General features: G+C 38.1%; 2 protein-coding genes and 1 long non-coding RNA gene across 10 annotated transcripts; 2 read left to right on the top strand and 1 right to left on the bottom strand.

The window, feature by feature from the left end:
- The first annotated feature begins 1,632 nt into the window (after positions 1-1,632).
- Positions 1,633-3,177, top strand: LOC103995263 (probable xyloglucan endotransglucosylase/hydrolase protein 28). Its single transcript, XM_065165572.1, has 4 exons — positions 1,633-1,965; positions 2,060-2,160; positions 2,233-2,441; positions 2,533-3,177. The coding sequence occupies exons 1-4, from the start codon at positions 1,755-1,757 to the stop codon at positions 3,032-3,034; spliced, it is 1,023 nt and encodes a 340-aa protein (XP_065021644.1). The 5' UTR covers positions 1,633-1,754; the 3' UTR covers positions 3,035-3,177.
- Positions 3,178-3,388: 211 nt separating this feature from the next.
- On the bottom strand, positions 3,389-11,268 carry LOC135645239 (uncharacterized). 6 transcript variants are annotated; one of them, XR_010498703.1, is made up of 6 exons: positions 11,164-11,268; positions 10,944-11,069; positions 6,611-6,796; positions 5,621-5,732; positions 5,038-5,163; positions 3,389-4,148 (listed from the first exon to the last, which is right to left on the bottom strand). It is a non-coding gene; the product is annotated as an uncharacterized LOC135645239 (long non-coding RNA). The 6 variants fall into 6 exon arrangements; XR_010498701.1 differs by lacking the exon at positions 6,611-6,796 and having other exon boundaries at positions 3,389-3,705; positions 4,030-4,148; XR_010498704.1 differs by lacking the exon at positions 5,038-5,163.
- Positions 11,269-19,862: 8,594 nt separating this feature from the next.
- LOC103995264 (transcription repressor KAN1) lies at positions 19,863-25,566 on the top strand. Of its 3 annotated transcripts, none has more exons than XM_065162244.1 (6): positions 19,863-21,340; positions 21,491-21,567; positions 22,088-22,133; positions 22,238-22,409; positions 24,881-24,953; positions 25,040-25,566. In XM_065162244.1, exons 1-6 carry the CDS (start codon positions 20,515-20,517, stop codon positions 25,106-25,108), a joined length of 1,263 nt encoding a protein of 420 aa, XP_065018316.1. In that variant the 5' UTR covers positions 19,863-20,514; the 3' UTR covers positions 25,109-25,566. The 3 variants fall into 3 exon arrangements, with proteins under 3 accessions (XP_065018316.1, XP_018685371.1, XP_009414091.1); XM_018829826.2 differs by having other exon boundaries at positions 19,864-21,340; positions 24,878-24,953; XM_009415816.3 differs by having other exon boundaries at positions 19,865-21,340; positions 24,872-24,953.
- The last annotated feature ends 309 nt before the right edge of the window (positions 25,567-25,875 follow it).

Here is a 25,875-nt window from a genome sequence, read left to right as displayed (position 1 = left end):
CATAAATAAAAGTATACACTTATGCACTCATATGCACTGTGTTATGATGGTCACTCCATTAATGCAACTACTTGCTCTATCTTCTCCATCATCATGCTCACTCATTTGATGCCTCAGGGAGATAGGATCATAATTGAAGGTAGGTGGCATGAGCATATGAGGAAGTAGTGGTTGCACACTGAGTGCATTGTGTAGATGAGTAGAATACTTGAAATCTTTTACTCTTTAAGTAGTCAACTAAATTTTTGGCTTTCCATAAAAATGATTTTTCAACTAGCAAAACATCACCAACAATTAATACGGATTAATAGGTTTAAATTGCGGAACTATATATATATATATATATATGATTCATTTTAATTCATTTTTTAACTTTCTCATAATCAATTCTTTTTATTAACAGTCAAAATATTTGAAAGACGAATTTAAATTATCATCAGTCAAAATATTGATCTCTCGTATTAATTATTTTCATTCCACTCGTTAGTCTATTCGTGGTACTCGTATCTATCGTCTTAATAATTATCGTTTCCCATAAATCATGTTAATCTGTTGACCCATAGTGGCTTGATCCTTCAACAACTCTAAGTATTTTTTACTGGCATAGATTATCTTTGAACCTTATTTATATTTGTTAAACACTATATGATATAGAAAACTGAAATAAATATCAAGGTATTTTATAAATTTTGCCACTGTTAGTAACTTTAGTGTAAGAGAAAAGATCACACAAATAAAAAAAATTAGTATAGACAAAGCCTTACTTGACCCCACAATTTGTCATGTTCAATCCAATATACATGTTATTAGGAGGAAAATAACAAAAACACACAAGAGTTTGATGCAAAATCCACACAGTAAGACAACTAAGCTTTTTCTTTCTTTCTTTGTGTCTGAGTTGTTACTTTTGTCATAGTTTAGCTCCATCAGACTCTTCTTTTGCTAAGTGCCATAAAAGCTGATGCTTGAAGTCAAAACTAAGCTGCAACTTGTGACTGGCTTGCCCACTATTTTACTGCTCCAATTCAATGAAACCTACTGATGACACCCATAAACTACAGCAACCAAATACAGAAGTCCACAGCAACACATCATGTTCCCCTCTCCCCAAATGATTCATCTTCAATAACATTTCTTTTTTTTTTCCCACCTAAATCCATTATAAAAACTCTTGTTTATTCAATAGTTTGCATTTTTTACTGTGTTTCTGTTTACATAATTTAGCTTTCTTTTATAGGTATGGATATTTAAGTTATTATGTTAAGAAAGCAAGAAAAGTGTTTCTTGATTCCTTCATTTCACTTCAATAACATTTCCCTTTTTCACCTAAATCCATTACCAAAACACTATTTCATCCACTAAGTTGCATTTTTACTGTGCCTCAGTTTGCATAATATAGCTTTCTTTTATAGGTACAGATATTTAAGCTATTTTTGTAAAGAAAGCAAGAAAAGTGTTTCTTGTGCTTGTTTCAGAAAACAAAAGAGAGAATGTGGGGAATGATTCCTTCAGTTTATCCTACATCTCACAGTTGCAATATTAGATATATATATATATATAATATTTATTTTTAAACAAGGGAAAATTCTAAGCATCCAAAGAGCAATAAGAAGGCAACAACTCCTCACTCCTCTCAACATTAGAGGGCAGCCTTTGCTTACCCTTTCCACTGAGAGAGAGAGAAGAAGAAAGGAGCCACCTTTATCCTTTCATTTGAAATCAGACACAGGGGAGTCAGCAGAGATAGAGGAGAGATGGTGAGCACACTGTTTCCTTCAGCTTTCTGCTTCTTCTTCTTCGTCTGCTCTCCTCTATTCCTATTCTTCTGCAATGCATCTGCTGCTCTTCTGGAGAGCCTCCCGACTCTCTCGTTCGAGGAGGGGTACGCCCAGCTGTTCGGTGGTGGCAATTTGATCCTACTCCGCGATGGGAAGAGGGTTCGCATCTCCCTCGACGAGCGAACAGGTCTTCCTCCCTCTGCTTCCCTTCAAAATCTCACCTTTTGATCTTTTTCCATCATCTAACAAGGTATAGTGTGTTCGATTTCTGAACGCCTCAGGTGCCGGATTCACCTCCCAAGACCTCTATCTCCATGGATTCTTCAGCGCCTCCATCAAGCTCCCTGCGGACTACGCCGCCGGCGTCGTCGTTGCCTTCTACGTATGCTTTCCATACTACACCTCTCTGTATATTTATTCTGGCATGTCTCATCTTGTTTCTCTTGAACTGTAGATGTCGAATGGGGATGTATTCCCGAAGACCCACGACGAACTGGACTTCGAGTTCTTGGGAAATGTAAGGGGGAGGGAGTGGAGAGTTCAGACCAACGTCTATGGAAACGGGAGCACAGCGGTCGGAAGAGAAGAGCGATACGAGCTCTGGTTTGACCCCACCGAGGATTTCCATCGCTACTCCATCCTTTGGAATCACGAAAGAATCACGTAAGAGTTGCAAGAATCCTGACGAAAATTCTGCGACAATCTCTTCGGAAACATACGTGGATTTCTTGAACTCAATGGTTATGTTGTGCAGATTCTACATTGATGACATCCCGATCAGGGAAACAGCGAGGAGTGAGGCCATGGCGGGGTGCTTCCCCTCCAAGCCAATGTCTTTGTATTCCACCATATGGGATGGCTCCGGTTGGGCTACTTCCGGCGGCCGCTACAAGGTCAACTACAGATACGCCCCTTACGTCGCTGAGTTCCAAGATTTTGTCATCCATGGCTGTGCAGTGAACCCCATGGATCATTCTTCGGCTTGCGAGAGGCCTGATGCGGCCATCTACGGCTCTTCGACCATGTCACCGGAGCAACGAGCTCAAATGGATGGTTTTCGCCGGAGACACATGACCTATTATTACTGCTACGATCGTGATCGATACCCAACCCCTCCAGCTGAGTGCAAGATCGATCAGATTGAGACGAGGCAGTACTATGGACCGGATGGTGTGAGATACGGTGGCCATCGGCGCCGCCGCGGGGGGGCCCGGCACAACCGTAGCTCGGTGGCACAGGCTGATGCTGCATTATAAGTTCTAGTGCTTCCTCTGCTTAGAGTGAATGGAATTTGTGCTGTATAGTGTGAACTATCATGTAGAGAATTTTAGATCAGAAATTGCCTTCTTGTTGAATTATCTCATATTTATTCCTGGCTTATTGATTCAAGAAGTAATGCTGTCACAAATATTGTCGATTTCAATATGATCAACACCATGGATTTGAACATCACAAATAATATTAATTAAAAACATTCTCATATCATTTACTTTCTGGACAATTTGAGTATCACAGATCACAACTATTTTGAATCAAACTCAATCCAAATGGATAAAAACCTTGGATTTGAATCACAACTATTTGAGCATCACATGATCAACACCATGGACTTGAGCATCACACATAATATTAATAAAAAACATTCTCATATCATTTACTTTCTGGATAATTTGAGTATCATGTATCACAGATAACAACTATTTTGAATCAAATTCAATCCAAATGGATAAAAGTCTGTCAACATGTTTCCATTACTGGAACTGTTTCTGAAAAATAACAAAATGCTGATGAGTTCAAGAACATGGACTGCTAACACTATGGTGGTTCTCCCAGCCACTGGAACATGGTCTTCGTCGTTTTCTTCTGGTTCAATAGATTCTGTATGGACTGAGCAGGGAAGGATGTGGGCCTCTGGCTGGGTATTATGCTGGAGAAAAGAGAGGAATGAAACAACAGATTTGGTTGCTTCTCAACATGAAGATGAGTTGGCTGAGATTCTTCTGCATGTGGTTGAACTGCACTTGGTGTTTTGATGTTCTCACCAAGGTCACTCAAATAGAGCTTGTGGTATGAAGTGCAATAATCACAAGCTAATAACAATAGAATATGGATGTACCGACCAGTATTTACCACTCCAAGGTCGATATTATATTTTTAGGATGATATACCGATATTGTACCGGTCTGGTAAAAATGAAAATAACTATGCTAGATGAAATGCTGCACAAAGAATAATGTCCTTGAGAGATTACCAAGTTCCAAATTCTGAAAGATACAGCCAAAGAAAAAGGTGAGAGTGTGATGCTGTTGGACCATCAAAGGAATCTGCAAGTTGTAATATCCCATGGTGAACATGTCTGGAGGGATAAACCTACAAGCAAACAAAATAATGATAAGAAATGAATAAATGGCTTACTAGCAGAAGATATTCAAATTGGAAAAAATAAACCGCATGCTTTCCATATGAACTTCAACTATAACTTTAATTTTATAAGTCATGTTTTTATTTTCTTTGTGGACCTTTAACTCTAAATCTGATATCCAGATGAATTATGCTGTAGAGTGTCCCTCAACTTGATGAAATTGCTAACCATAATTTTGCCTTCAGATGTCATTATGTTTTCATGGTGATAACATACTCAATACAACAAAAAGAGTAGAACTGATTAAGTCAAAAATAAAAAAATCTCCAAGAGAAGTATCCGGAAGTATAGTTTCTTGGCTTTCCAGAGTCGGGTGTTTGTGTTGCGGGGCCAAGCTTAGTTGGATATAAAGTGTTTCTCTTCAATTGAATAAGGATTGAAAAAGATAAAGCTTTGAGTCTCTCCCCCGGGTTCTGAGAGGAGCTGGTTTATGAAAGACCGGGCTAGCTCGCAAAGAGCAGGGGAATCATAAAGATCGAGACTGCCTTTGAGCAGGGGAATCATAAAGATCGAGACTGCCTTTAATAAGAAAAGCTGGGCTAACCTTTGAAGTCAATAGAATAGGGCTAGTTCATGCGCTTTGTTTCTAGTGGAAAACCTGGAAAGGCCTCAATAGAAGGGTATATTACAATTGTTCAAGCTATGAAAGTAAAACTTATGTACAATGAATGGTTGGTTTGTCACAATCAATTATTTGAAGGGAAAGTGGTGATAAATAAGAACTGGCAATATCATTTATATTAAATATTATAAGTTCACTGGATAACTCAGGATCACATTTACACTGAGAGACATCTAAGACATTAGTTGCCATGTGTGACAAAGCAACTGGTATACCTAAAGGCAGTATTTGGAGAGATGACATGATTCCCTTTCGCACAGCATATTGCCATGAAGATCAATAATAGTATTGGAGGACCCCGAACTCTGAACCGAATCATACTTAAAGAAAGATAATCAAGCCTGCAATGGAAGAATATTGTGTTTCTTCAAATCACATGGCATGTAGACATTAAAGAAAAAAAATATATTATGCAAAAGAATAGATGTCAATTTTAGAGCTGTTGTGAACCAAAAGAAAATAGTTGCAATGAAATGCTGAAAGAGATGCGTACAAGGACCAAAATGTAATTGAGAAGGCAAAAGTACCCTAATGCACTTTCATAACTTGCATAAAAGGATGTAATGTCTCAACTACTTAGGCATGGACATGTAGATCATTTTCCTAGCGTTAAGCTATAAGGCAATATCACTAGTAGATTATGGCCAGTCAAATCTCCTTTTCTTAATTATGTTATTATTTTCTTAGTCTACTTATGCTTTTTGAATATAAACATATTTTGTACTTGAAAAGATACCAAGTTAACAAACAACATCGAGTCAGAGCATCTCCAAAAACCAAAATAAGTTGCTGCAGCACCTTTTTGCAACTAGCAGCATCCATCCTCTGTCCACGTGGTAAACTCAAGGATATAACTACAGAATCCATCTTCTTGATAACAAGGCTGTGATGTCAACAGTCAGCAAAAGAGCTGCATGTCAAATTTGGAAACTTCAGCTGCATAAATTATATAAATTATGATGATTATGCAAGTAGAAAAAAGATTAGCAAAAAAGAGTCATAGACAGGCTTCTATCTTGACAGGTCTCAACAACTTTTTGGAAGCAAAAATATATTAGTCCTTGGAATTCTAATAAACTACAAGCTAAAATCATGTGGGAATTAACTTTATTTCTAATTTGAAGAATGCTTATTTTCTAAATGTTCCCTAATTTTATCAGAGAAACAACCTTTGTTCTCTTGCAAAGTATAGCAGAACATGTTATTCTCATCATAGTGACAAACTGATACAGCGCATGGTGAGCATTGAATGCTCCCAAGTTCTGAGACAAGAAATTCCAAGCTCAACCCTATCAAATTTCAAGAAAATGATTCATATCTTGAAATAATTATGAAAATTCAAAATCACCAAAGTACAATGCACTATGAATTTTATATGTATTGTAATTTGTGCTTGACTTTTGGTAACTTGTGACCCATTAATTAAGTGGTTGAAGGACTCAATGTACCAAAGATCTATGAAAGGGGACGGAAGGAAGATTGGTGGGGCATTCTAGTTTTTGAAACCTTATCAAGCTTTTGTATTTCGAGTTATTAGCTCCTAGTATCTCTTGAAATAGAGAAAGTTCTCTTTTGTCCTCCCATATTTCACTTCTTTTCTAACCATCTCATTCCCTCTTTATTTTTTGTTTCACATCATTTGGTATCAGAGCCATGCTATGCTCTTGGAATACTTCTTATAGCAATTAGAAGGGGCAAAGGCCGACACGGGGAAAAAATGATGCAACCAAATAAAGATGAAAAGGATGCACAAATTGTAACACTAAGGAGACAAGTTGAAGAGCTTACCATGTGCCTCAAACATCAAGAAACCCATGGCTCTAGAGGCTTAAGCTATGGTTCTGCAAGTGATGGATTCAAAGACATGAATCCCCTTGTCATCCAAAAAAGCTACAGGAGACTCCATGGAGAGGTTTTTTCATGCAAATGACAATATCAAGATTGACTTGTCGGAGTTCCATAGTTGACTTCAACCTGAAGAGTTTGTTGATTGCCTTAGTGTCATTGAGAAATTCTTTAAGTATAAGGAGATACCCGAAGACCGAAAAGTAAAATTAATTGTCACAAGGCTTCGAGGTTATGCTTCAATCTGATGGGAGAAGGTGCAAGAGATATGCCTTCGAAAAGGGAAAATAAATATTTTATATTGGAAGAAGATGAAATCTCATCTCCATGAAAATTTTTTTCTATCTGACTATGTTCAAACTCTCTTTTCACAATTTAACAATCTTCAACAATGTAGCAAAACTGACATCAACTACACTGAAAATTTTATAAGTTGATGGCCCAAAATAACACTTAAGAGACGAAAAAATAACTTGTTGCAAGATATGTCGACGGCCTACGAGTTATGATTCGAGAATAAGTGGAGATGCAATGACTATGGAGGTTATATTATGCTTATCAATTAGCATTAAAATTTGAAATAAAACTTGCTAGAAGTGGAGCAATGAGGTATTGTGATGTTTATTTACATTCCTCTCTTAAAGTTGACTTTGCTCGTTATAATGCTAGTTGATCAAAAGCTAACGGAATCATGAAAAATGCATCCAAGCTAACTCCTACTGACCGTGGAGGACAATCTAGGCGCACTAGTCACCTTCCTACTTGCTTTAAATGCAAACAAAATAGGACATTGCATGAACGAGTATCTAAATAGACAAGTTGATGCACGAGTCAACTTTGCTGAAGAAGAAGATGCCAATGAACAACTTGAAGATATTGGAGAACCAATATATGATGAATACACCGAGGAGGCTTCTAAAGAAATTGCACTGGAAGAAGGTGAATGCTTGGTAATCCATAAAGCGCTTGCTACTCCAAGAGATGATTCTAATGAAGAATGATTACGAAATAATATTTTCAAAACACGATGCAAGTCTCAAGGTAGAATTTGTTCTCTTCTTATTAATGGTGACAGTTGTGAGAACATTGTATCTCAAAATATGGTAGACAAGCTCAAGCTAAAGACAAAACCACATCCTAAGCCATATCGGATTGCATGGTTCAAGAAAGTTAATGAGGTACAAGTTACTCATCGATGTCTTTTCTTTTATGGGCAAAAATTATAAAGATTATGTGTTGTGTGATATAGTACCAATAGATTTTAGTCATATACTCTTGGGAAGACCATGATAATATGATAGGTGTGCTATCCATGATGGTAGAAAGAACACCTATACTTATAAATTTAACGGAGTTAGAATTGTGCTTTTGTCATACAAAAAAGAGTTTGCTCCCAAACCTTTAACTCAAAAGGCAAGAAAATAACTTCATTACTTTGAATAATTTTACAAGAGAATGTGAAGAAAGTGAAGCTGTATTTATGTTAGTTGCTAAAGAAAGCATACAACCTATAGAAATTCCTCCTGAAGTAAAAGCTATTTTGGAGGAATTCAAAGACATTTGCTCTGAAAAACTTCCTAGTGGCCTGCCTCCTCTTCAAGACATTCAACATCATATCGATCTAATTCCAGAAGCAATCTTACCAAACAAATCTCACTACCGGATGAGTCTAAAAGGATATGAAGAGTTGAATAAACAAGTTATAGATCTACTACACAAGGGTTATATTAGAGAAAGCTTAAGCCCATGCACCATTCCAGCTCTATTGACTCTAAAGAATGATGAAACTTTGTAGATGTGCATCGATAATCGAGCTATTAACAAGATTGCCATCAAGTATAGATTTCCTATTCCACGTGTGGATGATATGTTTTATATGCTTGTTGGTGCTCAGACTTTTTATAAAATTGATTTTTGAAGTTGTTATCACCAAATCTGTATTAAACCAAGAGATAAATGGAAAATTGTTTTCAAGGCTTGAGAAGGTTTATATAAATGGCTAGTTATGCCATTTGGATTTTCAAATGCTCCGAGCATCTTCAAGCAGGTAATAAATAAAATTCTATGCCCTTATATTAGGAAGTTTGTTGTTATTTACTTTGATGATATTCTTATTTATAGTCGCAACAAACTTAATTATATTGAACATTTGAGAACTATCTTATCAACCTTGAAGGCAAAAAAGTTATATGTAAATCTTAAGAAGTGCTACTTCATGACCTCTGGCCTAGGTTTTTTGGGCTTCATCTTAACCCCTACAGGTATCCAAGTGGATTCTAAGAAGATTAAAACTATCAAGACTTGGCCAACACCAACATCCATACAAGATGTTCGGAGTTTTCATGGGTTGGAATCCTTTTATCGTCAATTTATTTAGAATTTCAGCACTATTGCAGCTCCTCTAACTGATTGCATAAAGAAAGGTGTGTTTCAATGGACACCTGAGGCAAACAATAGTTTTGAACTACTAAACATGAAATTGTCCACTGTGCCTGTTCTTACATTATCAGATTTTTCTAAAATAGTTGAAGTTGATTTTTGATGCCTCTCATGAAGGTATTGGTGGAGTCTTAGTCAAGAAGGACATCCACTTGCAATTTTTTAGTAAAAAGCTAAACAATACAAGAAGGAACTATTCAACCTATGATATCGAATTTTCTGCTATTGTTCAAGTACTGCAACATTCGAGACCTTAATTAATCCAAAGAGAATTTATCTTCAATTTTGATCATGAAACTATTAAACACATAAATTCTCAAGCAAATCCCAATAGGCAACATGCAAGATAGGTGGCCCTTTTAGAAGAGTATACTTTTGTCTTGAAGCACTTAGTCGACGACTAGCACTTTTTAATATTATACGTGCCCAACTAAAGGAATTTGATGCAATAAGAAATACTTACTCTAATGATGAAGATTTTGGTGAAACCGGTGCTCTCTAATTTCACATGGATGGATTTTCTGGCAAATTAGGCCAAATCATCCATTCTACTCTTGCTTGAGTGTATATTGACATTAAAATCCAAATTAATATTCCATACTTCTTGACTGTTCCACTCTATAAACATTTAAAGGGTTTTAGAATTTTCCTAATTAAAAATATAATCATTTTTACGTTCCACTACTTTTCTGCAAAATGCATATATATTGGAGATACATATGCACATAACAAACAACTCTTTAAGTTTTTAGTTATGTTTGGCATTATGTGCATTTTCTGTTTTCCTATTTTAACAATTAAATTGGGCAAAATACAAATAAAAAGTATGTTTAGTCACATAACTTTTGTTTTCTTGTTTTTAGAAATTGATACAGAATTTCGCAGATCTAGAAGTAAGAACTTTCCAGTTCTAAAATTTATAGAAACAGAAAGCATTCCATCGCTACTGTATGTTCCAAATTAGGGAAGGAAGTTGTCAAACAGAGATTTCTTGGAATGCAAATTCTATCAGTGTATACAAAAATTACAAAGGTCCTCTCAAAACCATCCATTGCACTCCCCTTTTAATCCCAACCGCCTATCTGATTTGATCAGATCAATTTTTTGAATGTTTTTCTTTTTGTTCCAAAGTCAAGAGGATCAAGATTTAAAAGTTCAAAGGTGCTTGCTGACTTTCTAGGTAAAAACTTTGTCAAATCACTACATGATCTTGAGATCAAAACCCACCTTCACCATTTACCATTTGAAAAAAAGAAAGAAGATTTAAAAGGTGAAGTGAAGTGGACAATTTAGAACCGAACCTTCATCAGTTTCATTTGAGGTGTCTAGAATTTAGGGACTTTGCATTCTATTCATTGAGCAAAAAAAGTTATTAGGGTCGAAAAATGCATCCTACAACTATAAAAGCATGATATTAAACTTTGTTTGTGTATTTAGATGTACCAAAAATATAAACAACACCGGACGCAAGTGCATATAGAATGTTGCTCAATCCCCACTATTTAGAAAAAAAATAAAGAATTTCAGGCCCCATTGGGTGTGAAGAAGCTCTCTTGCTTAGGAACACATACACAAAATGACACAATGGAACAGCCAACAACAAGACCACCTATCAAAAAGAAAACAAGAACTATTTTTGCTACTCCAATTTGCACCCAATTTACATTTTACTACACATCTAAACCCCATGTACATAATGAACGATAATCGGTATCTCAAATAAAAATCCATAAAAGAATTAACAAATTTCATTAGAACAAAAAATGTAAAGAAAATTCCAAACTGAAAAACGGAGAAAATAGCAATCGGCTTCATTTCCTCGTTCAATATAGATAACCTGACAGAGTCTGTGGGTAAAGCTGACGACAACGAGCCTTTCCTCTCTCGCCTCCACACCCGCCATCGTCGCTCCTCAGGATCATCGAGCGGAGCTTCCGAAGAGACGGACGGCCACGACCAAGCCCTGAACCACCCACGTCAAGATCAAATCAAGCAATCGAGAAACCCAATGGCCAAAACCAGCAAATGACCGAACAAAGGGAGGAAGCTACTCGTACCCGGAGATCTAGGGGCAAGGAGGGCCGAGGCGCGGGATCTCGAGAGGCGGCGAGAGCCTGTGGTGGTTCGGGTAGCGGAGGATTAAGAGTTCGGTTCGGAACCGGGTCGGAATTCGAGTTCTTTCGGGGTCGGATCCGGATCCTCTACTGTATAAGGAGATATGGTTGTACATGCCTCCGCACAGCGACCGAGACTGCGTGCCACTAAATGGCTGTCTATACCGTCGGGGACCACATTGTTGACCAATGGTAAGGCTGCTTCTTGTGTTTGCTCGCTCCGTGAGAGTATGATTCCTTCACTGTAGCCTCTTCGAGGAGAAAACAAATATAATGTGATGGCTAAACACTGAGAAATAAAAGCTAAACACTATAAGTTTGCACTGAGAAATAGTTATGCAATGTATAGAATTATTGGATTATTGTGGTTATTGAAGTAAAAATTATTTCTTTTAATTTACTTTGGTTAAAAGATGATGCAGACCCATGACATGTCTCAAGATTGTTGAACGCTAATGTAACTATCACTGATCCATTCATTCTCAAGAAAACAAATATAATGTGATGAACTACAAACTATATAATTTAGTTGATCTATTAGTCAAATAAATTTTATTTCTTCAAGAATATTTTGCATATGTAATAAAGTTACAAGAAAAATAAATCAAATGCAGAAAAAAAAAGAGAAGAATTCATACTATTAAATATTATAAATTTTAATTAAATATCCTAAAAATTATCAATCAAGAATATCACCAAAAGAAAAAAGATTGTTTCTTAAATCAAATAAAAAATTATTAACTTCTTTAATGAAAAGAAAATATCATATATTTGATTTAAGTCTATGACAAACTAGAATGTTGCAATTGATCAATCACAAATAGATTAAAAAGAATTTTCGCATCGAGTTAGAGCGATTCTGATAGTTATCCCTTGTCGCGTAGAGAAGTGATAAACAAATGAGTTCCAGAAGGAAGAAGGAAGAAATTGTTTGTTGGAAGCATGTTCTCAGAGGAAGATACACATCAATATCTTTCATTAATGTTGAGAAGGAACAGAAGAATTTGAGCAGGCCATTTGTGCTTGGTTTCTACTTAATAGTTCGTCCTTCCGAATCGAGCTTTCGGGTCCCAAAGCAAGCCATTCCATCTGTTTGGATGTTCTTTCTGGATTCTATTCCTAGCTTGTGATCATTGTTTAAGATCTTCGGAGCTAGTAGTTCATGAGAAAGATACAGGCATAGCCGTCCAAACATATTCCATGAGAATAAGATGAACAAATGAAGACAAGAACAAGAAAAATCCATGTGAATCAAACAAGTTTTGATTCATGTCATCGGTATATATGCTTCTATTAAATCTTTGAAGTCCTTATCTACAATGCTATTCCTAGTTCTTATTGTTCCCTGACCTTGTCCTCTAGATGTTCACTTACCAGTTAAAAGCAAAGACTTCTGACGAAGGCATACTAATCTGTAGTACTACACCCCATCATAAGAGTCATAAAAGAAACCATATAAGCTTAAGAGCATTAGCATGCAAATTTTGAGTGGAAAATTCGATTACATGTTTGAATTGCAGATTTTATTTATTTATTTTCTAAAAGAAGAAAACTAAACTTTACTTAAAGCAACTAAAATAAATACAACCATTCGCGCCGGCGGCGCGAATCAAAACATTGAGGTCCACTCATGCCAATTATGATCAAGATTTTAGCATTATATGAACTTGTAGGACGTAATAGTCGGGACCAACATCTTCTAATGTAGGATATGTGTGGACATACACATCAAAGGGATAGATACAGGCACAAAAGAACCTTAAGAACTTGTGGTCCTTCCCTACTTTATTCTAATTATTCTATGTGTGCAAAAAGTCATATGCAAGGAACATATTTGAGTTGTTGTCTTATGCCTTCGCAAACGCCAAGCCTTTGTCACTCCATGATTCCATATGTTTGTGATGGAAATCAACTGCCCACATCAAACATAGACTAATTAGGATAATGTGGGTCAAGCATATCGAGGTATGCAAATATGTAAGTGGCCAAATAAAATAGGTCAACAAGGTTTCTTCTTTCTTAAACATGACAAAATTAAGCTTTATGTCTGTGTGGATTTTATATCCATTACTCGAATCTCAAGTTTTTGACGTTATACTTCTTGTATTTGACTATTTATTTTATTGTTTGATTGTCGAGATAAATAAAAACACATTTTCATACACATAAAAGATTTCTCGGTGAATTGCCAAGAAATAAACATAAAAAAAAGACCCAAGAGAGGAAGACAATATAGGGTGTTGCTTATCATAGGGCCATCATGACTTCCTCTTTGTCAGAAAAAGAAATAAAGTAAAAAGGTGTATACACAGTTAAATCATAAAGCAATGGATTACAAAATCATTTACACGTTCCTTCCTCTCTCTTTCTCTCCATCTTTCACTCTTCTGTCCTCTCTGTCTCTCTCTCTGTCTGACAATGAGGAGTAATAATAGAACAAGGGTGGAGTACTGCTATCTTGCTATCTGTCCATGTCTGATTCCCCATTTAATGCTCTTGCTCTTGCTAACCTTCTTCCTGTTGGGTTCTTCTTGGGCTACGTTATTCTAGTTCTGTAGAATCCTGCTATTTCTTTCGCTTGAACATTTAAGTTGGTGCTTTCTTTGACAACCTTCTGAGAAATCTTCACAAGATGGAGATAGTCATTTTTGGCACTTGGCGTTACTTGTTTTGAGGGAGAGTTGTTGTCGTTGGGATTGGGAAAGAGATGCTAATCCTTCCTTCCTTCCTTTTTCATCTTCCCTCTTTCTTGGGAAGAGTTGACAAGACAAATGCTACCATTGAAGTCCTCCATTTAATTATCTACTCACTTCCCATCACTGCTTGCCTTTCTTTGGTCGAACAAAAGGTCTCATCTTTTAAGCATTAAGCTCTCCTTCTTCCCTTCCACTGCTAACTACTGACACACACACATATATATATATATATATATCAATGTATCTCCTTATGAATAAATTGCTTAGGATGGACATGATTTTTCGGGGACTCCACCTAAATGATACCATCATGCGGATGGCATTTGATCCAGCCAAGACAATGTTTGGTCTGCTTCTTCTACCTGAGGTTGTGCAGTGACTCACGGAGAAAGTAACACACCATGTTTACTGGGTCGTTCGAAAGCCTAGCAGTTCTATGAGTACGTTGGCTTAAGTGCTTGGACGCAGATCCAGTCCCTTCGAGCTGAGGGAGATCAAGGACTACTACAGTTGAGTGATATCCATCCTGGGGGAACTTTACATGGCCAAAAGAAAAAGGAACAGTTCCGGATTGTCATCGTAGTACGAGCAATGGTAAGTTACTGTTGCTTAAATGTGATGGATCGCCATCAATCAACTCTCGAGGACCCATTTGATCGTTGCGTTATGACTTGTCTACGCTGGCATGCATGAGGCCACGGGAAGGAGTTAGATGGACAAGTCAAAGCAAAGGAAGAAGACAACGGACTTCCGGGCGGTGTATAATGCACCCCAACCCAACATTCCACATCCTACGTGAACAAGACGATCAACGTATAACCAGTGAGCATAACTATTCTCTTGGCTGTACACAGACTTCTGTGACAGGTACAGTCTCTAGGGTTTTGGAACCTCTCTCGAGGCTTTTCCTAGCTAACACACTGTTGCTGGCTTCTCTCTCCTCATGCTCGATCGATCAAGCAAGCAGAAGGAGAAGGTGTGCAGGTTCTTCTGTCGCTCGGAGAATGACATGCGTTAAAATCAATTATTCCTCAAGATAAGAGCGAAAGAAGGCTGCAAGCGTTCCACATTTCCTCTTCACTGTAGCTGACGGTAGCAGACAACCATTTGCCGACAGCATTTCCCCCACCATCTTGTGTGATGTCCATTCAGATTTTTAAGTGGCCGTAATATTCAGTGATACAGCCATGGGGTCGGTCAACATATATGACAATTTAGGCTCGGACATGTGCACATTCGTTAATGGAGTTTAATTACCTCAGCCTACATTTGAGCTGCAAAGAGAGAGATGACATGCATGTGTATATGTAGCGAGGAAGGATAGAGAAAGAGAGAGAGAGAGAGAGAGAGAGGATGAGGCAAAAGTATGACATTTATGATGTAGGCAGTGGGTGTCAGTCCAAATATAACTGCGAGATACCTTCCGATGGACAATGCAATTATTTATTGATGATAGCTTCCGTCATTCACTTTGTTTCCATTCCCTTGTCCCACTCCCTCAGACCCCTCTCTCTCTGGGGCATATATAGATGTACACAACTATTTAGAAGCAGTACAAATCCCTGTTCCTTAATGGCACCACCATTTTTTTTTGGGGACAATGCACAGTGTGCTTGGGAAATAGTAACAAGGTCGCTAGGCATTAAATGAGGGGTAATAAATGACTTGGAGTCTGTAAAAGAAACATTATTGTTCCCATTGACTTAGAAGAAAGAGGTTATCTGGGAAAGGTAACACATGTCACAGAAACTGTATCCTTTCCTTTGTGCTGTGTACATGACAGTAGACGAGTCAACATGGGAAGCATAAATGAAGCTTGAACAAGAATTCTTCTCTTTATAGTTTATTTCACACCAAAGAAACAGATCCAGTCGTTCCAATGCAATCTAAATCCAAATCTGGATATTATCCTGATACTCAAATGTGGACTCGAATTCAAAAATGCCGGCGATCTGTAAGAATCCGACACTTGAAGCAGTCTCACAAGTCTATCATCCAAGCTACACTATACTAGTGTAAAACCTATACGAAGAAAAGGCTGTTGTTAAGATGATCAAAGTAACTTATTTCCATTGAATTAGGCACAGTAATTTATTTCCTTGTAACTCCACAAATCAGACTTTAGAGTTAGATATTTCACTTCCTCTCTAAAACCCTCCATCGAGTCTCTTGAATCGTCTGAGATGGAAATTTACTCGAATTCAACCTATTTCTTTTTCAAATTGATCGTAGAAAAATTCATCAAGTTGGATGTTCAATTCCTATAAAACTAAGTCAGATACAATCTCGATAACACGATGCTCAAGTTAATACTCAAGTCGAATAAGTCAGATTAATCAGACAAATTAAATAAAATTTATTTATTATTTTTTAGATATCGAGTGTACATATAAAACTCTCTTTTTTACTACTCTGAGTGCTGTATTATTTGTTTATTTTTTTCACTAAACATGTGTCAATCAATAACTAGTATACATAGTGAGAAAGTCGCATCTCCATAAGATATCACATAGAATGCTAACGTGTTAGTCAGATCATATCTGTTATAATAATAATAATAATATCTTCAAGATTGACCAATCCTTGGGGACAAAACATTCAGTCACGGTTGAGAGGGTGGGCATAAGAAGTGACATAGCATGTGTTTTCTGAAGCTACAAGACGAGGGGTGTTAACTATTTGGATGGGGTCAAGGAGAGCAGAATCTACGGAGCATTGCATTCTCCCAGATGTTCTTGAGATGAGTATGCAGTACAGCTTTGCAACATCACAGAATACTCTCGTATTCATCCATCATTAAGATCATGTAATGAGTTCTTCGGCTCACGTGACCTCCGGGAATCTCTCTTCTCTTAGCATCTATCACATTCCTTTGCTTCTTCCAAATCAGTCCATTACTCTCCTTCTCTCTCTCTCTCTCTCTCTCTTTCTCTCTCAAATCCCAACGTTTTGAGCTCAATTATTAAGAATGTCTGCATGGAGACACATGGCATCTGTCGATAGGTCTGCATGGATCCGTATGCAATATAACAGCACATTTACACAGCCTTGCCTCACTTTATCCCATTCACTTCTCTCAGCAACCCTGTGGCTCTTCCTCCCCTTCCCTGAGGAGATTGTACACTGGTATACCACAGCACTGCTTTGGCATGGGGGCTAATAGGTGTAGGTGAAGCTTTAACTTCGTTTCCTGTGAATAAAGGCATCCCATAGAGGACTCGAGGAACATAAATCTTTGCAATTACTTAGAGCACAGCAGTGAGTTAACCATCTTTTGTTTGTTCATACATTTTTGGTAAATTTCATGAAATTTATTGGATGTTAAATGTTGAATGCTACATTCTCTGAGTTAGATTGACATCTATTTGAAGTCCTATATTACTCACTCATCCCCATAAAGCGTTTTGTCATTTACTATCATTTATTTAAGACATTCTGTTCATTGCTTAATGTAAAATATAAAATATCAGTTATATTACTGGAAACAAAATACTGCTGAACGATCAATAAATATAAAATATATCATAAAATCGATGTAACATTTAATACAACTCCTCCTTATATTCATGGAAAAAAAATATTCTTTGAGATTAATTATAATACTCCATAATTATCCGTATTCGAGAATAATCCCTTGTACATTCTCTCATATAAATTCTGAAAACCTTTCTCTTATTCTTTCTAGAAATATTAAAGAGTCTGAACTTTAAATATCCTAGAGACAAATAAAAAATCTAAAATATTCCTCGTATCTTTTTTTTTTTTACTAAAATCTAAAAATACACGAGTCTTAAAAAAGAATTAAATCTGAATTGTTAGGTTTTCTTCCTTTACAAAATTATTTTCTCATACTAGAATTTCTTGTCAATTAAAAATCAAAACTCTTTCTCATACTAAAATTTTTTTATTCATCGAAAATCTTAAGATATTTACCAATTCCGACACATCATTATCAGGTAGCTCACCATGCATTGCTGCTTGTGTGCCATCCTCAAGTTGTTTAGTTGCATTACATATCATAATAAAAGAAATTACGGGAAAAATCCATACTATAAATGTGTAGAAAAGGAGCATCCAATTATATAGCTACAAATTTCTTTAAGAAGGCGAGAGTTACAGATAACTAAACGTACTATCAACGGGGAAGGATGGAAATTTGATGACATGACCTGCCAACTACCAAAATAAGTCATCGAGTTGCTAACTTTATGTGTTAGGATTAGACATATCTAATTAATACACTCATTCTGTAGTGTTTGCACTAGTGTGTTAGCTAGGCATGTCCATTGACATGCCATACCATGTCACTCTATTGGAGGTACATTAATTTGGTGCAGTCCATATTATTTATGATTACAGTAATATGAACTAGTATTTATGATTAATCTTGTACATCATATGGTAAATGGGTGACCAAGGCAACAATGAAAGTGAGAAAGAAAAAAGAAAAGGTCAGAAGTGGGAGCTTCACTTTCTCTGACAAGGAGGTGAGCAATGAACTGTGAGGTTCCAAAGGGAAGCATCTTTTATCAGTTGGGATGCATTAGAACAAAATGCTTTCTTTCCTTGGGACCAGATTGGTGTGAATAAGGATGTGACGCTTTGGAACAAATGCTTTGAAGCAAGTGAAGCCATGACCTAACTCTTTGCCATGTCCAAGGCTATCAAATGAGTCAAAGCCACATAGAACGTCCTGCGCATCACTTGCAACTTAGTCCTCTTAAGGACTCAAATTGATACACTATTAGACAAAGTCAAGCCACTCGATGTAGCATATCTGACCACCAATGATTCAAAAATTTAGTTCATCTATACATGCATGTCTATATATAAATATAAGGGGTGGAGGCATCACTGTCATGAATTGAATTTGAATTTTATGGACATTTCAAATCTCATAAATGCACCACTCATAGGGTTGGGTTCACCAAGCATTGCCATAGATGTTTTTTATATTCCCATGGCCTGCTCAAAACTTGGGAATGTGAGCTGCCATTTCTTTTCCATGGAAGTAACTCAAGACTTTACTTTCCTTGCAGGAGTTGTGAGTTTGTGTGCAATGTAATATTGCTTGTTTACACACTGGTAGAAGCTCCAATCATCTCTCAAGGTGCACTCTGTGGCAGATCTATCAGCTCGAGTTAAAACATCAAGAAACTAATTGTACTTTCCAACGAGTAAAAAGCTTATTCTTTTGTATGTCACAGGGGTTTGAAATTCCAGTCATGAGGAAGGAGGACAGGAGAGAGTCAACTGTGTGTGAAGGAGGTCAACATGTCAAGATAACACAATAATCCTAGAATAATCAAGTGCAAGAATTTTCTTTTGACTGGCTTCTTCTTGATTACACTTTTGAGTACCTGAACCATCATGATAGTTTAAAGAGATCTTAACTACATGCATTTTGTTTTGTTGGATGTCACAGTGTAATCAAGTATTAATAATAGGTAATATACATATGACAAGAGGAGTGCTGGTATCTGCATCATCATCTTGCTCTCCTTGACAAGCCTTGTGCATTCATCGGAAAAGCAAAGCTATGGCAAGGGAGGTCCAACCGGCAAAGTGGTTAGTACATCATCAACAGGCTCTTCTAGTGTTTTGACCAGATCATTGACAGCAAGTTATCCCAATTAAAGCTTTGAATAGTCGCGGCTACAGTGCAACAGTGGATGCACACAGCTTCATTGCATTATGTGCGCGATAAGATCCTCCAAGTGGGTGTAAGACAAACATTTTGGCATTGTTCCCTGAAAGGAGCAGACTGGTAGCAAATTCATGGAATATTTCAACTTATTTCTTCTTCTCTTGTCTAATCCAGTTAGTGTGTGTATATGAGAGAGAGAGAGAGAGAGAGAGAGAGAGACGCCACTCTCCTCCCCGTCTTTTTCTGCGTTAAAAAAAGGGGAGTGAGAAAGAGAGAATTTTACGACTGTCCACAAGCGCAGGCTGTGGGGGAAAAGGAATCCCCGCACGAGCTTCTCATTTCGCCTATCTTCCTTTTTCTTCTCTCTATCTTTTTCCTCGTCTCCTCTTCATCTGGATGAAATGGAATACTAAAACAACTTGGATGCTTCTCTTCCAGGACTAGTCTTTTGTCCAGATGACAGTCATCTCCTCATATATACTCCCCTCACAGCCACAACCCAAATCCCTTCCCAAACGCCAACCTTTGTGATTCCTACCCAGCACTGCTGAATTCACACTGATCTGTCCCTACAAAGACCTTCATTTCAATCCAAGCAGAGAACTCAACCAGTTGCCCTTCTCTTTGATCTTAGAGGAGCCCTCCTTCGTAAAACCTAGGAGCACTCCAAAATCTCTCAACACCTCTTTGTTCTTCGCTTTCTTTAGATATGTATATATATATGTATAGATCAACTAGGTAGAGATCAAATACAACACAAGCTCCAAACCCTCACCGTCCTCTTTCCCTCTCTTGGGAAAACCAGATCCGCCCTAGCTCTTCTATTAAGCAAGAAAAGAGATCGAGTCTTTTCCTGCTCTCCTCCCTCGCTTTCCCCTTATCCGAACAACAGCTAGAGCGGCTTCGATGTTCGATTGTTCCAGTTGCATGTAGGCAGAAAGGAGGAGAGGAATGGAAATGCCAGCTGAAGGAGTCTTCATGGAAGCTGCGTCGGCGCCATCGCCGGACCTCTCCTTGCACATCAGCCTCCCAAACACTGCGCCCTCCGTCTCTGGCGGCGGGATAGCCATTGACCAGGGCAACAGCACCATCGAGCTTCGCCAGGCCGGTGGCGGCGGCAACAACGCCTACACGGAGCTCTCCCTCTCGTACCCTTGGGCAGCACCGCAGGCGGAGAGCTCGTGGCAGCAAAGGATGTTATCAGTGCGACAGTCGCCGCCGTTCGACCACTGCTGCCGCAACCGCTCCACGCTCGATGGCTTGATGGAGGGGTCGAGGCCAATCAAAGGCATCCCTGTCTACAACAACAGTGCCTTCCCTTTCCTCCCTTTAGATCCCAAGTATGGGTTACCCAACCGGGTCTCATCGTATTGTCCTCAGTGGTCCTCCTCCCCATACTTGCCGTCTTCCTTGTCTCCTCCATCGTCCTCCTCGTCGAGCTTCTCTTCCAATTTAGACATGATGCCATCGTCCTTGCTTAACCCGGTCGGTGGCGTCTCAGCATACACCCGAATGGTCACGCCACCGACAAGGTTCAATGGGTTCTCACCAGATCTGTTGATCAAGAACCATTACCAACACCACCAGCTCTTCCAACATCCGCACCACCAGCACCACTATGGCACCAGACCCTTCGATTCCTCGCACAACTTGATGCGGTCGAGGTTTCTGCCAAAGCTCCCCGGGAAGCGGAGCATGCGCGCGCCCCGAATGCGGTGGACCAGTACCCTCCATGCGCGCTTTGTCCATGCCGTGGAGCTCCTCGGCGGCCATGAAAGTAAGCAGTTAACTTGATATGTCTCTCTTATGGATAATATGTCGTGTGATGGGCAGATGTTCTCGAAGTTTTTTTCTGCGTTGATTTCTTCTGACACTTTTGGGTGTTAAAGCTAATCGGTGAGATTAATTGTGGTTGACGTATGATTAGGGGCTACACCAAAGTCAGTACTTGAGCTCATGGATGTCAAAGACCTCACTTTGGCTCATGTCAAGAGCCATTTGCAGGTACGCTCTGCACAATAATCGTGTATTACTTACCTCCAAGACTTTCATGGATCCTCGTTCTCTCTCTCTCTTTGTTTCTCCTATCATCTTATCTGCGTACGGCAGTCTCCTCTGCGAGAAGCAGACACATCTATTCTTTCATTCACTCATTCAGTCAGTCACGCATATCGTTGCATCCGTTGGCTACTGTGCCGAATGAGAGAGAAAGGAAGAGAGTAAGGAGAGAAAAAGTTGTCATCATTTCACAATAATGCAACACCAAACTCGGACTCCGCAGCATCAACGTAAGGCAGAAAACAAGAAAGAAAAGATCCCTTAAAAGGAAAGAATAGATATCGGCACTTGGATTGCAGATGGGTCTTCCCCTCCCTTCTTTTTCTTTCCTCTCTTTCCTTTGCCGTCTCGTGAGGTCACTTCTACAGGACATGCTCTTTTCCTATATGATGCTTCTCACAGTCTCTCTCTCTCTCTCTCTCTCTCTTGACTGGTCTATGCATTTTTTCCAACTTTGCCTCTGCAGATGTATAGAACACTGAAGACCACTGACAAGCCTGCGGCTTCCTCAGGTAATTCATGCTGCTTAGCCTTCTAAGCTCAGTGATGTCTGACACAATGCCCTCTAATGAATTTTTTGGACCTCAATGTTGTTTCTTCTTATTCGTTCATGAAGGTCAATCGGATGGCTCGGGTGAGGAGGATTCAGCTCCAAGTAATGACGATCTTAACTTCGGACGGCTGGGGGAGCAGAGAGTATCATCAGCAGATGGACTCAAACCAAGTCATGGTTTGGACTCCCTTTCAAGCATTACCAACACTGCTGCCAGGTGGAGTAACCCATCAAGGCAAGCTCTACCTTCTCTCAACTTTGCCTTGGATCTTTTACAAAAAGATGTAGTTTAACTCATGAGCTTGGGATTTGGTTGATGGGGATTCATCATCAAGACTACATCTACCTGAAAAGAAAAGGGGTCTAATGGCAGCTTTTGCTTTTGTCTTCCTTTTCTGTGATTGAGATTTCATGGGGAGATATGGTACTCAACTTGGAGGACTTAAAAAAGCAAAGACAGAAGAGGAAAAGAAGTAAGACACACAAGTTCAAAATCATATCAAGGAACAGTCAACTTTTATGGTGCCTATGTGCAATGGCAGTGTCAAGATTTACCCTAGGCACTGATGCATTGTCACATAGGACCAAAAAAGACCTACTATACCTCTTGTTTCAAGCACCCTCCTCCCTTTGGCTTTATTACATTATACTATAGTGGCATGTTGATGGTTCTTCAACACCTCTTGACCTTTTCTTTACTTGGTGTTTTTATTTTATCTTTCCTTCCAATGCATGGCTCTGATTCCAGAAATGTGTTTTTGACCTGACATGCACTAATACCCAGAAACCAATATGTTCCTTCATCTCCAAATTAGTATCTCTTGTGGCTGCTTTTGCCTTGTTTGGCCTGTTAAACTCTCACACCTTTTCATCTCTCTCTCTCTCTCTCTCTCTCTCTCCCCTCCACATTTCTCTTTAGTTCTCCTCCTTGCAACCTTCTGATAGGACATGGACTCAGCAAACCATTGCCTTCTTTTTTGCCTGGAGAACTTAATAATAATAATAATAATACATATTAGAAATGTGACTACTGCTGAGCCTTGTATTATTTATTGATGCTCATTATTACTACCGGAGCTGCTTTTAGTCTTATTCAAGCTTCTCTTGTTTTTGAGCAAACTTCTAGTAATTTGATTCTGTCTTTTGCTTTCAGCAGTTTGCTGGTCACTTGATAAGTTCTGATTACCTCTTTCCACTTGAAAACGAAGAACACACACAGTAAACATTGTTGTGAAAAATCTATTCAAGTTCCTAAACAAAAAATTGCTGAATGATATAATGGATCAGTGCTGAAGAGAGCTCCATGATTGCCACAGAGTTATGTGTAGCACATATTGGATCCTCATGCACTTTATATCTTTAAGAACTGAGAACAAACTCTCTCGGTTGGTTTGGCTTTCTTAATACACCTTTATTCTGGTATTTATGTCATTAAACTTAGCTCCATGAATATGATTTTTTTCTGAGAAATGACTCAGAATTTAGTTCTGCCAGATTTCCTAAATGGATTCACATCATATTTCTGATATAAGACATGGATAAACTTCAACCATAGAAATATACTCATTTGAGTCATAAATAATTATTGTAATCAAATAAGGAAGGATGTTCTTCCAATATACACTTTCATGGAAATGTCATGCTAATCTTCTGAAGCTATCATTCATTATGCCTGCATTTGGATGTCTAATTACTGAGATTATGGCTAAAGTATCTACATAACACTCTTAGGTCTTTAAGGGTTCTCATGCATCTTTGTTTGTTTAACATCTGTAATCATTTCAGACCTCACTAAAATAGTTCCGAGCATATTCTCATAGTTATGAGAAATTTATTCTAGAAATAAAGATTATATCGATCATAATTTCTGAATTCTATGTTTTGCTCGTTGTTTGTTTCCGTCAGAATCTCCGATCCATATGTCTAACATTAAGCCAAAGTTTACCATCTTGTTCTAATTTTGACCATTGAACACATAACTAAACCCAAACCTGAAAAACATTGGTGATCAAATTGAGGTTTTGCGAGTCGAAACCGTGATCGGGACATAATCTACTGATCCAAACCTAATTATTTTGAGCAGGATGACACATCTAGATCAAAGATATCCATCCAAATAATTTTCTATTCCAGAATCTGTACTTGGTTCAATTGCATGTAAAGTGGCTGTCTGTGACATATGTGAGAAATTGATTTACGGATCCAAAAAGAGGAAATTATGCCCTAAGAGTAATTTGGAAGAACCAAGGATCAATTAAAAAGATTTTGTGATTATTCTCGGTTTTAGGATTATTTTCGGGCAAGCCGATAAGAGTATCTCTTAATGTATCATTTTGCTATCTAATGGGTGTAACTTATCATTGTTTTTTGGTGAGAAAAGTAGTTAGCAAATTATTTTCAACAGTTATTTTCTTTTTCTTCAAAGTTAGTAGAGTTTTAATTGTGTTATAACTAAAACAAATCCGTAAGAGAATCTATCATAGACTGGAGAGAAGGAATTAATCAGAGAACATTAGAACACTTCCAAAACATAATTATGTTTTTCCCTTGTTTATTTCTCTTTTTTCGCTAAATCGAACACGATATATACATGGCTGTTTAGATTGCTGGAAAAGAGAAAGATAGTGAGCATGTTGGATCACTGTCTATGTTTCTTGATTGTTGCCTGATGAAAGATTTTGGTTGATATTGCTGTAGCTTCAGCAGAGATGCATGGGCACAACCAAGTGCTGGTGACATAGATGAACTCAGGCCATCAGAATTCTCCTCTGATACTGAGGTTTTACCTTCTGGACTCAAATATATAAGATACTGCAAAGCTATCACATTGTTCTTGAATTTTGTGGGATCATTGATGATCATCAGGAACTCAAAAACCCTAGCTTGGAGTTCACCTTAGGAAGACCGGACTGGCAAGGGAGGAAGCATCTTTGACACACTGAGCATACGCACCATTGTGAGCAGTATTTGAGGAGGAAGAGAAAGGGAGCAAGGCGACATCTATCAAGTGTGAAGATACAATGAAACAGTACTAAGCAGCCTTCTCTTTTTGCTGTCTCTTCTGTTGTGGCTGAGATGAGTAAAGCTGGAGTTGGTCATGGTAGGATTCTAACATTTACACATGGAAAGTGGGAAAGAAGGATAAAAGCAAAGCTGTTGTGGTGAAGCAACGAGCAGCACTGTCATCCTCTTCTTTCCATTTGATGCCTCAAACATGTTACTGTAGCCTGCAGCAACTTCTTACAGGTGTTGCCATGGTTGAACGTAAGAAATCTTTGACCAAAACCATTTTTCTTAGTGCTTCAAGCAAACCCGCTTGAGATGATCATGTGGATCAAAATCATGCTTTATTTATGTTAAATAGTGATGAAAAGTACATTATCATTTAATCAGCATCATCGATACATAATTATCATATGGTATCCAAGATAAAAGGGGAAGACGTAGATCACTCTTCATCTGTCTAGTCATATGGACAAGCATCCAAGACCAATGTTTACGGTCGGTTTCCACTTGTTGTCCATTTGGACAAGAGACCAAGGGGAGACGGTTGAAAGCGATTAGAGACCGTCTCTCTATATAATATTTCATAAAATATTTTATCCCTTTTATGATTAAATATAAAGGTTAACTTTGATAAAATAAAAAAAAGATCTTGATATTTTTTTATCATTTATGTATGTACTTTCAGGGTATGCAAG

This window comes from Musa acuminata, chromosome BXJ3-8 (assembly GCF_036884655.1).
Source record: "Musa acuminata AAA Group cultivar baxijiao chromosome BXJ3-8, Cavendish_Baxijiao_AAA, whole genome shotgun sequence".
Taxonomy (NCBI): domain Eukaryota; kingdom Viridiplantae; phylum Streptophyta; class Magnoliopsida; order Zingiberales; family Musaceae; genus Musa; species Musa acuminata.
Note: the sequence above shows the minus strand (reverse complement) of the source record. Positions and strands in the feature narration are given on the sequence as shown.

Excerpts from the sequence above, each read along its gene's own strand:
- LOC103995263 (XM_065165572.1), top strand. The coding sequence starts at position 1,755 with ATGGTGAGCACACTGTTTCCTTCAGCTTTCTGCTTCTTCTTCTTCGTC. Across the intron at positions 1,966-2,059 it reads CTCCCTCGACGAGCGAACAG|GTGCCGGATTCACCTCCCAA; the intron begins GTCTTCCTCCCT and ends TGAACGCCTCAG. Across the intron at positions 2,442-2,532 it reads TGGAATCACGAAAGAATCAC|ATTCTACATTGATGACATCC; the intron begins GTAAGAGTTGCA and ends TATGTTGTGCAG.
- LOC103995264 (XM_009415816.3), top strand. The coding sequence starts at position 20,515 with ATGGAAATGCCAGCTGAAGGAGTCTTCATGGAAGCTGCGTCGGCGCCA. Across the intron at positions 22,134-22,237 it reads CAAGCCTGCGGCTTCCTCAG|GTCAATCGGATGGCTCGGGT; the intron begins GTAATTCATGCT and ends TCGTTCATGAAG. Across the intron at positions 22,410-24,871 it reads AGGTGGAGTAACCCATCAAG|CTTCAGCAGAGATGCATGGG; the intron begins GCAAGCTCTACC and ends ATATTGCTGTAG.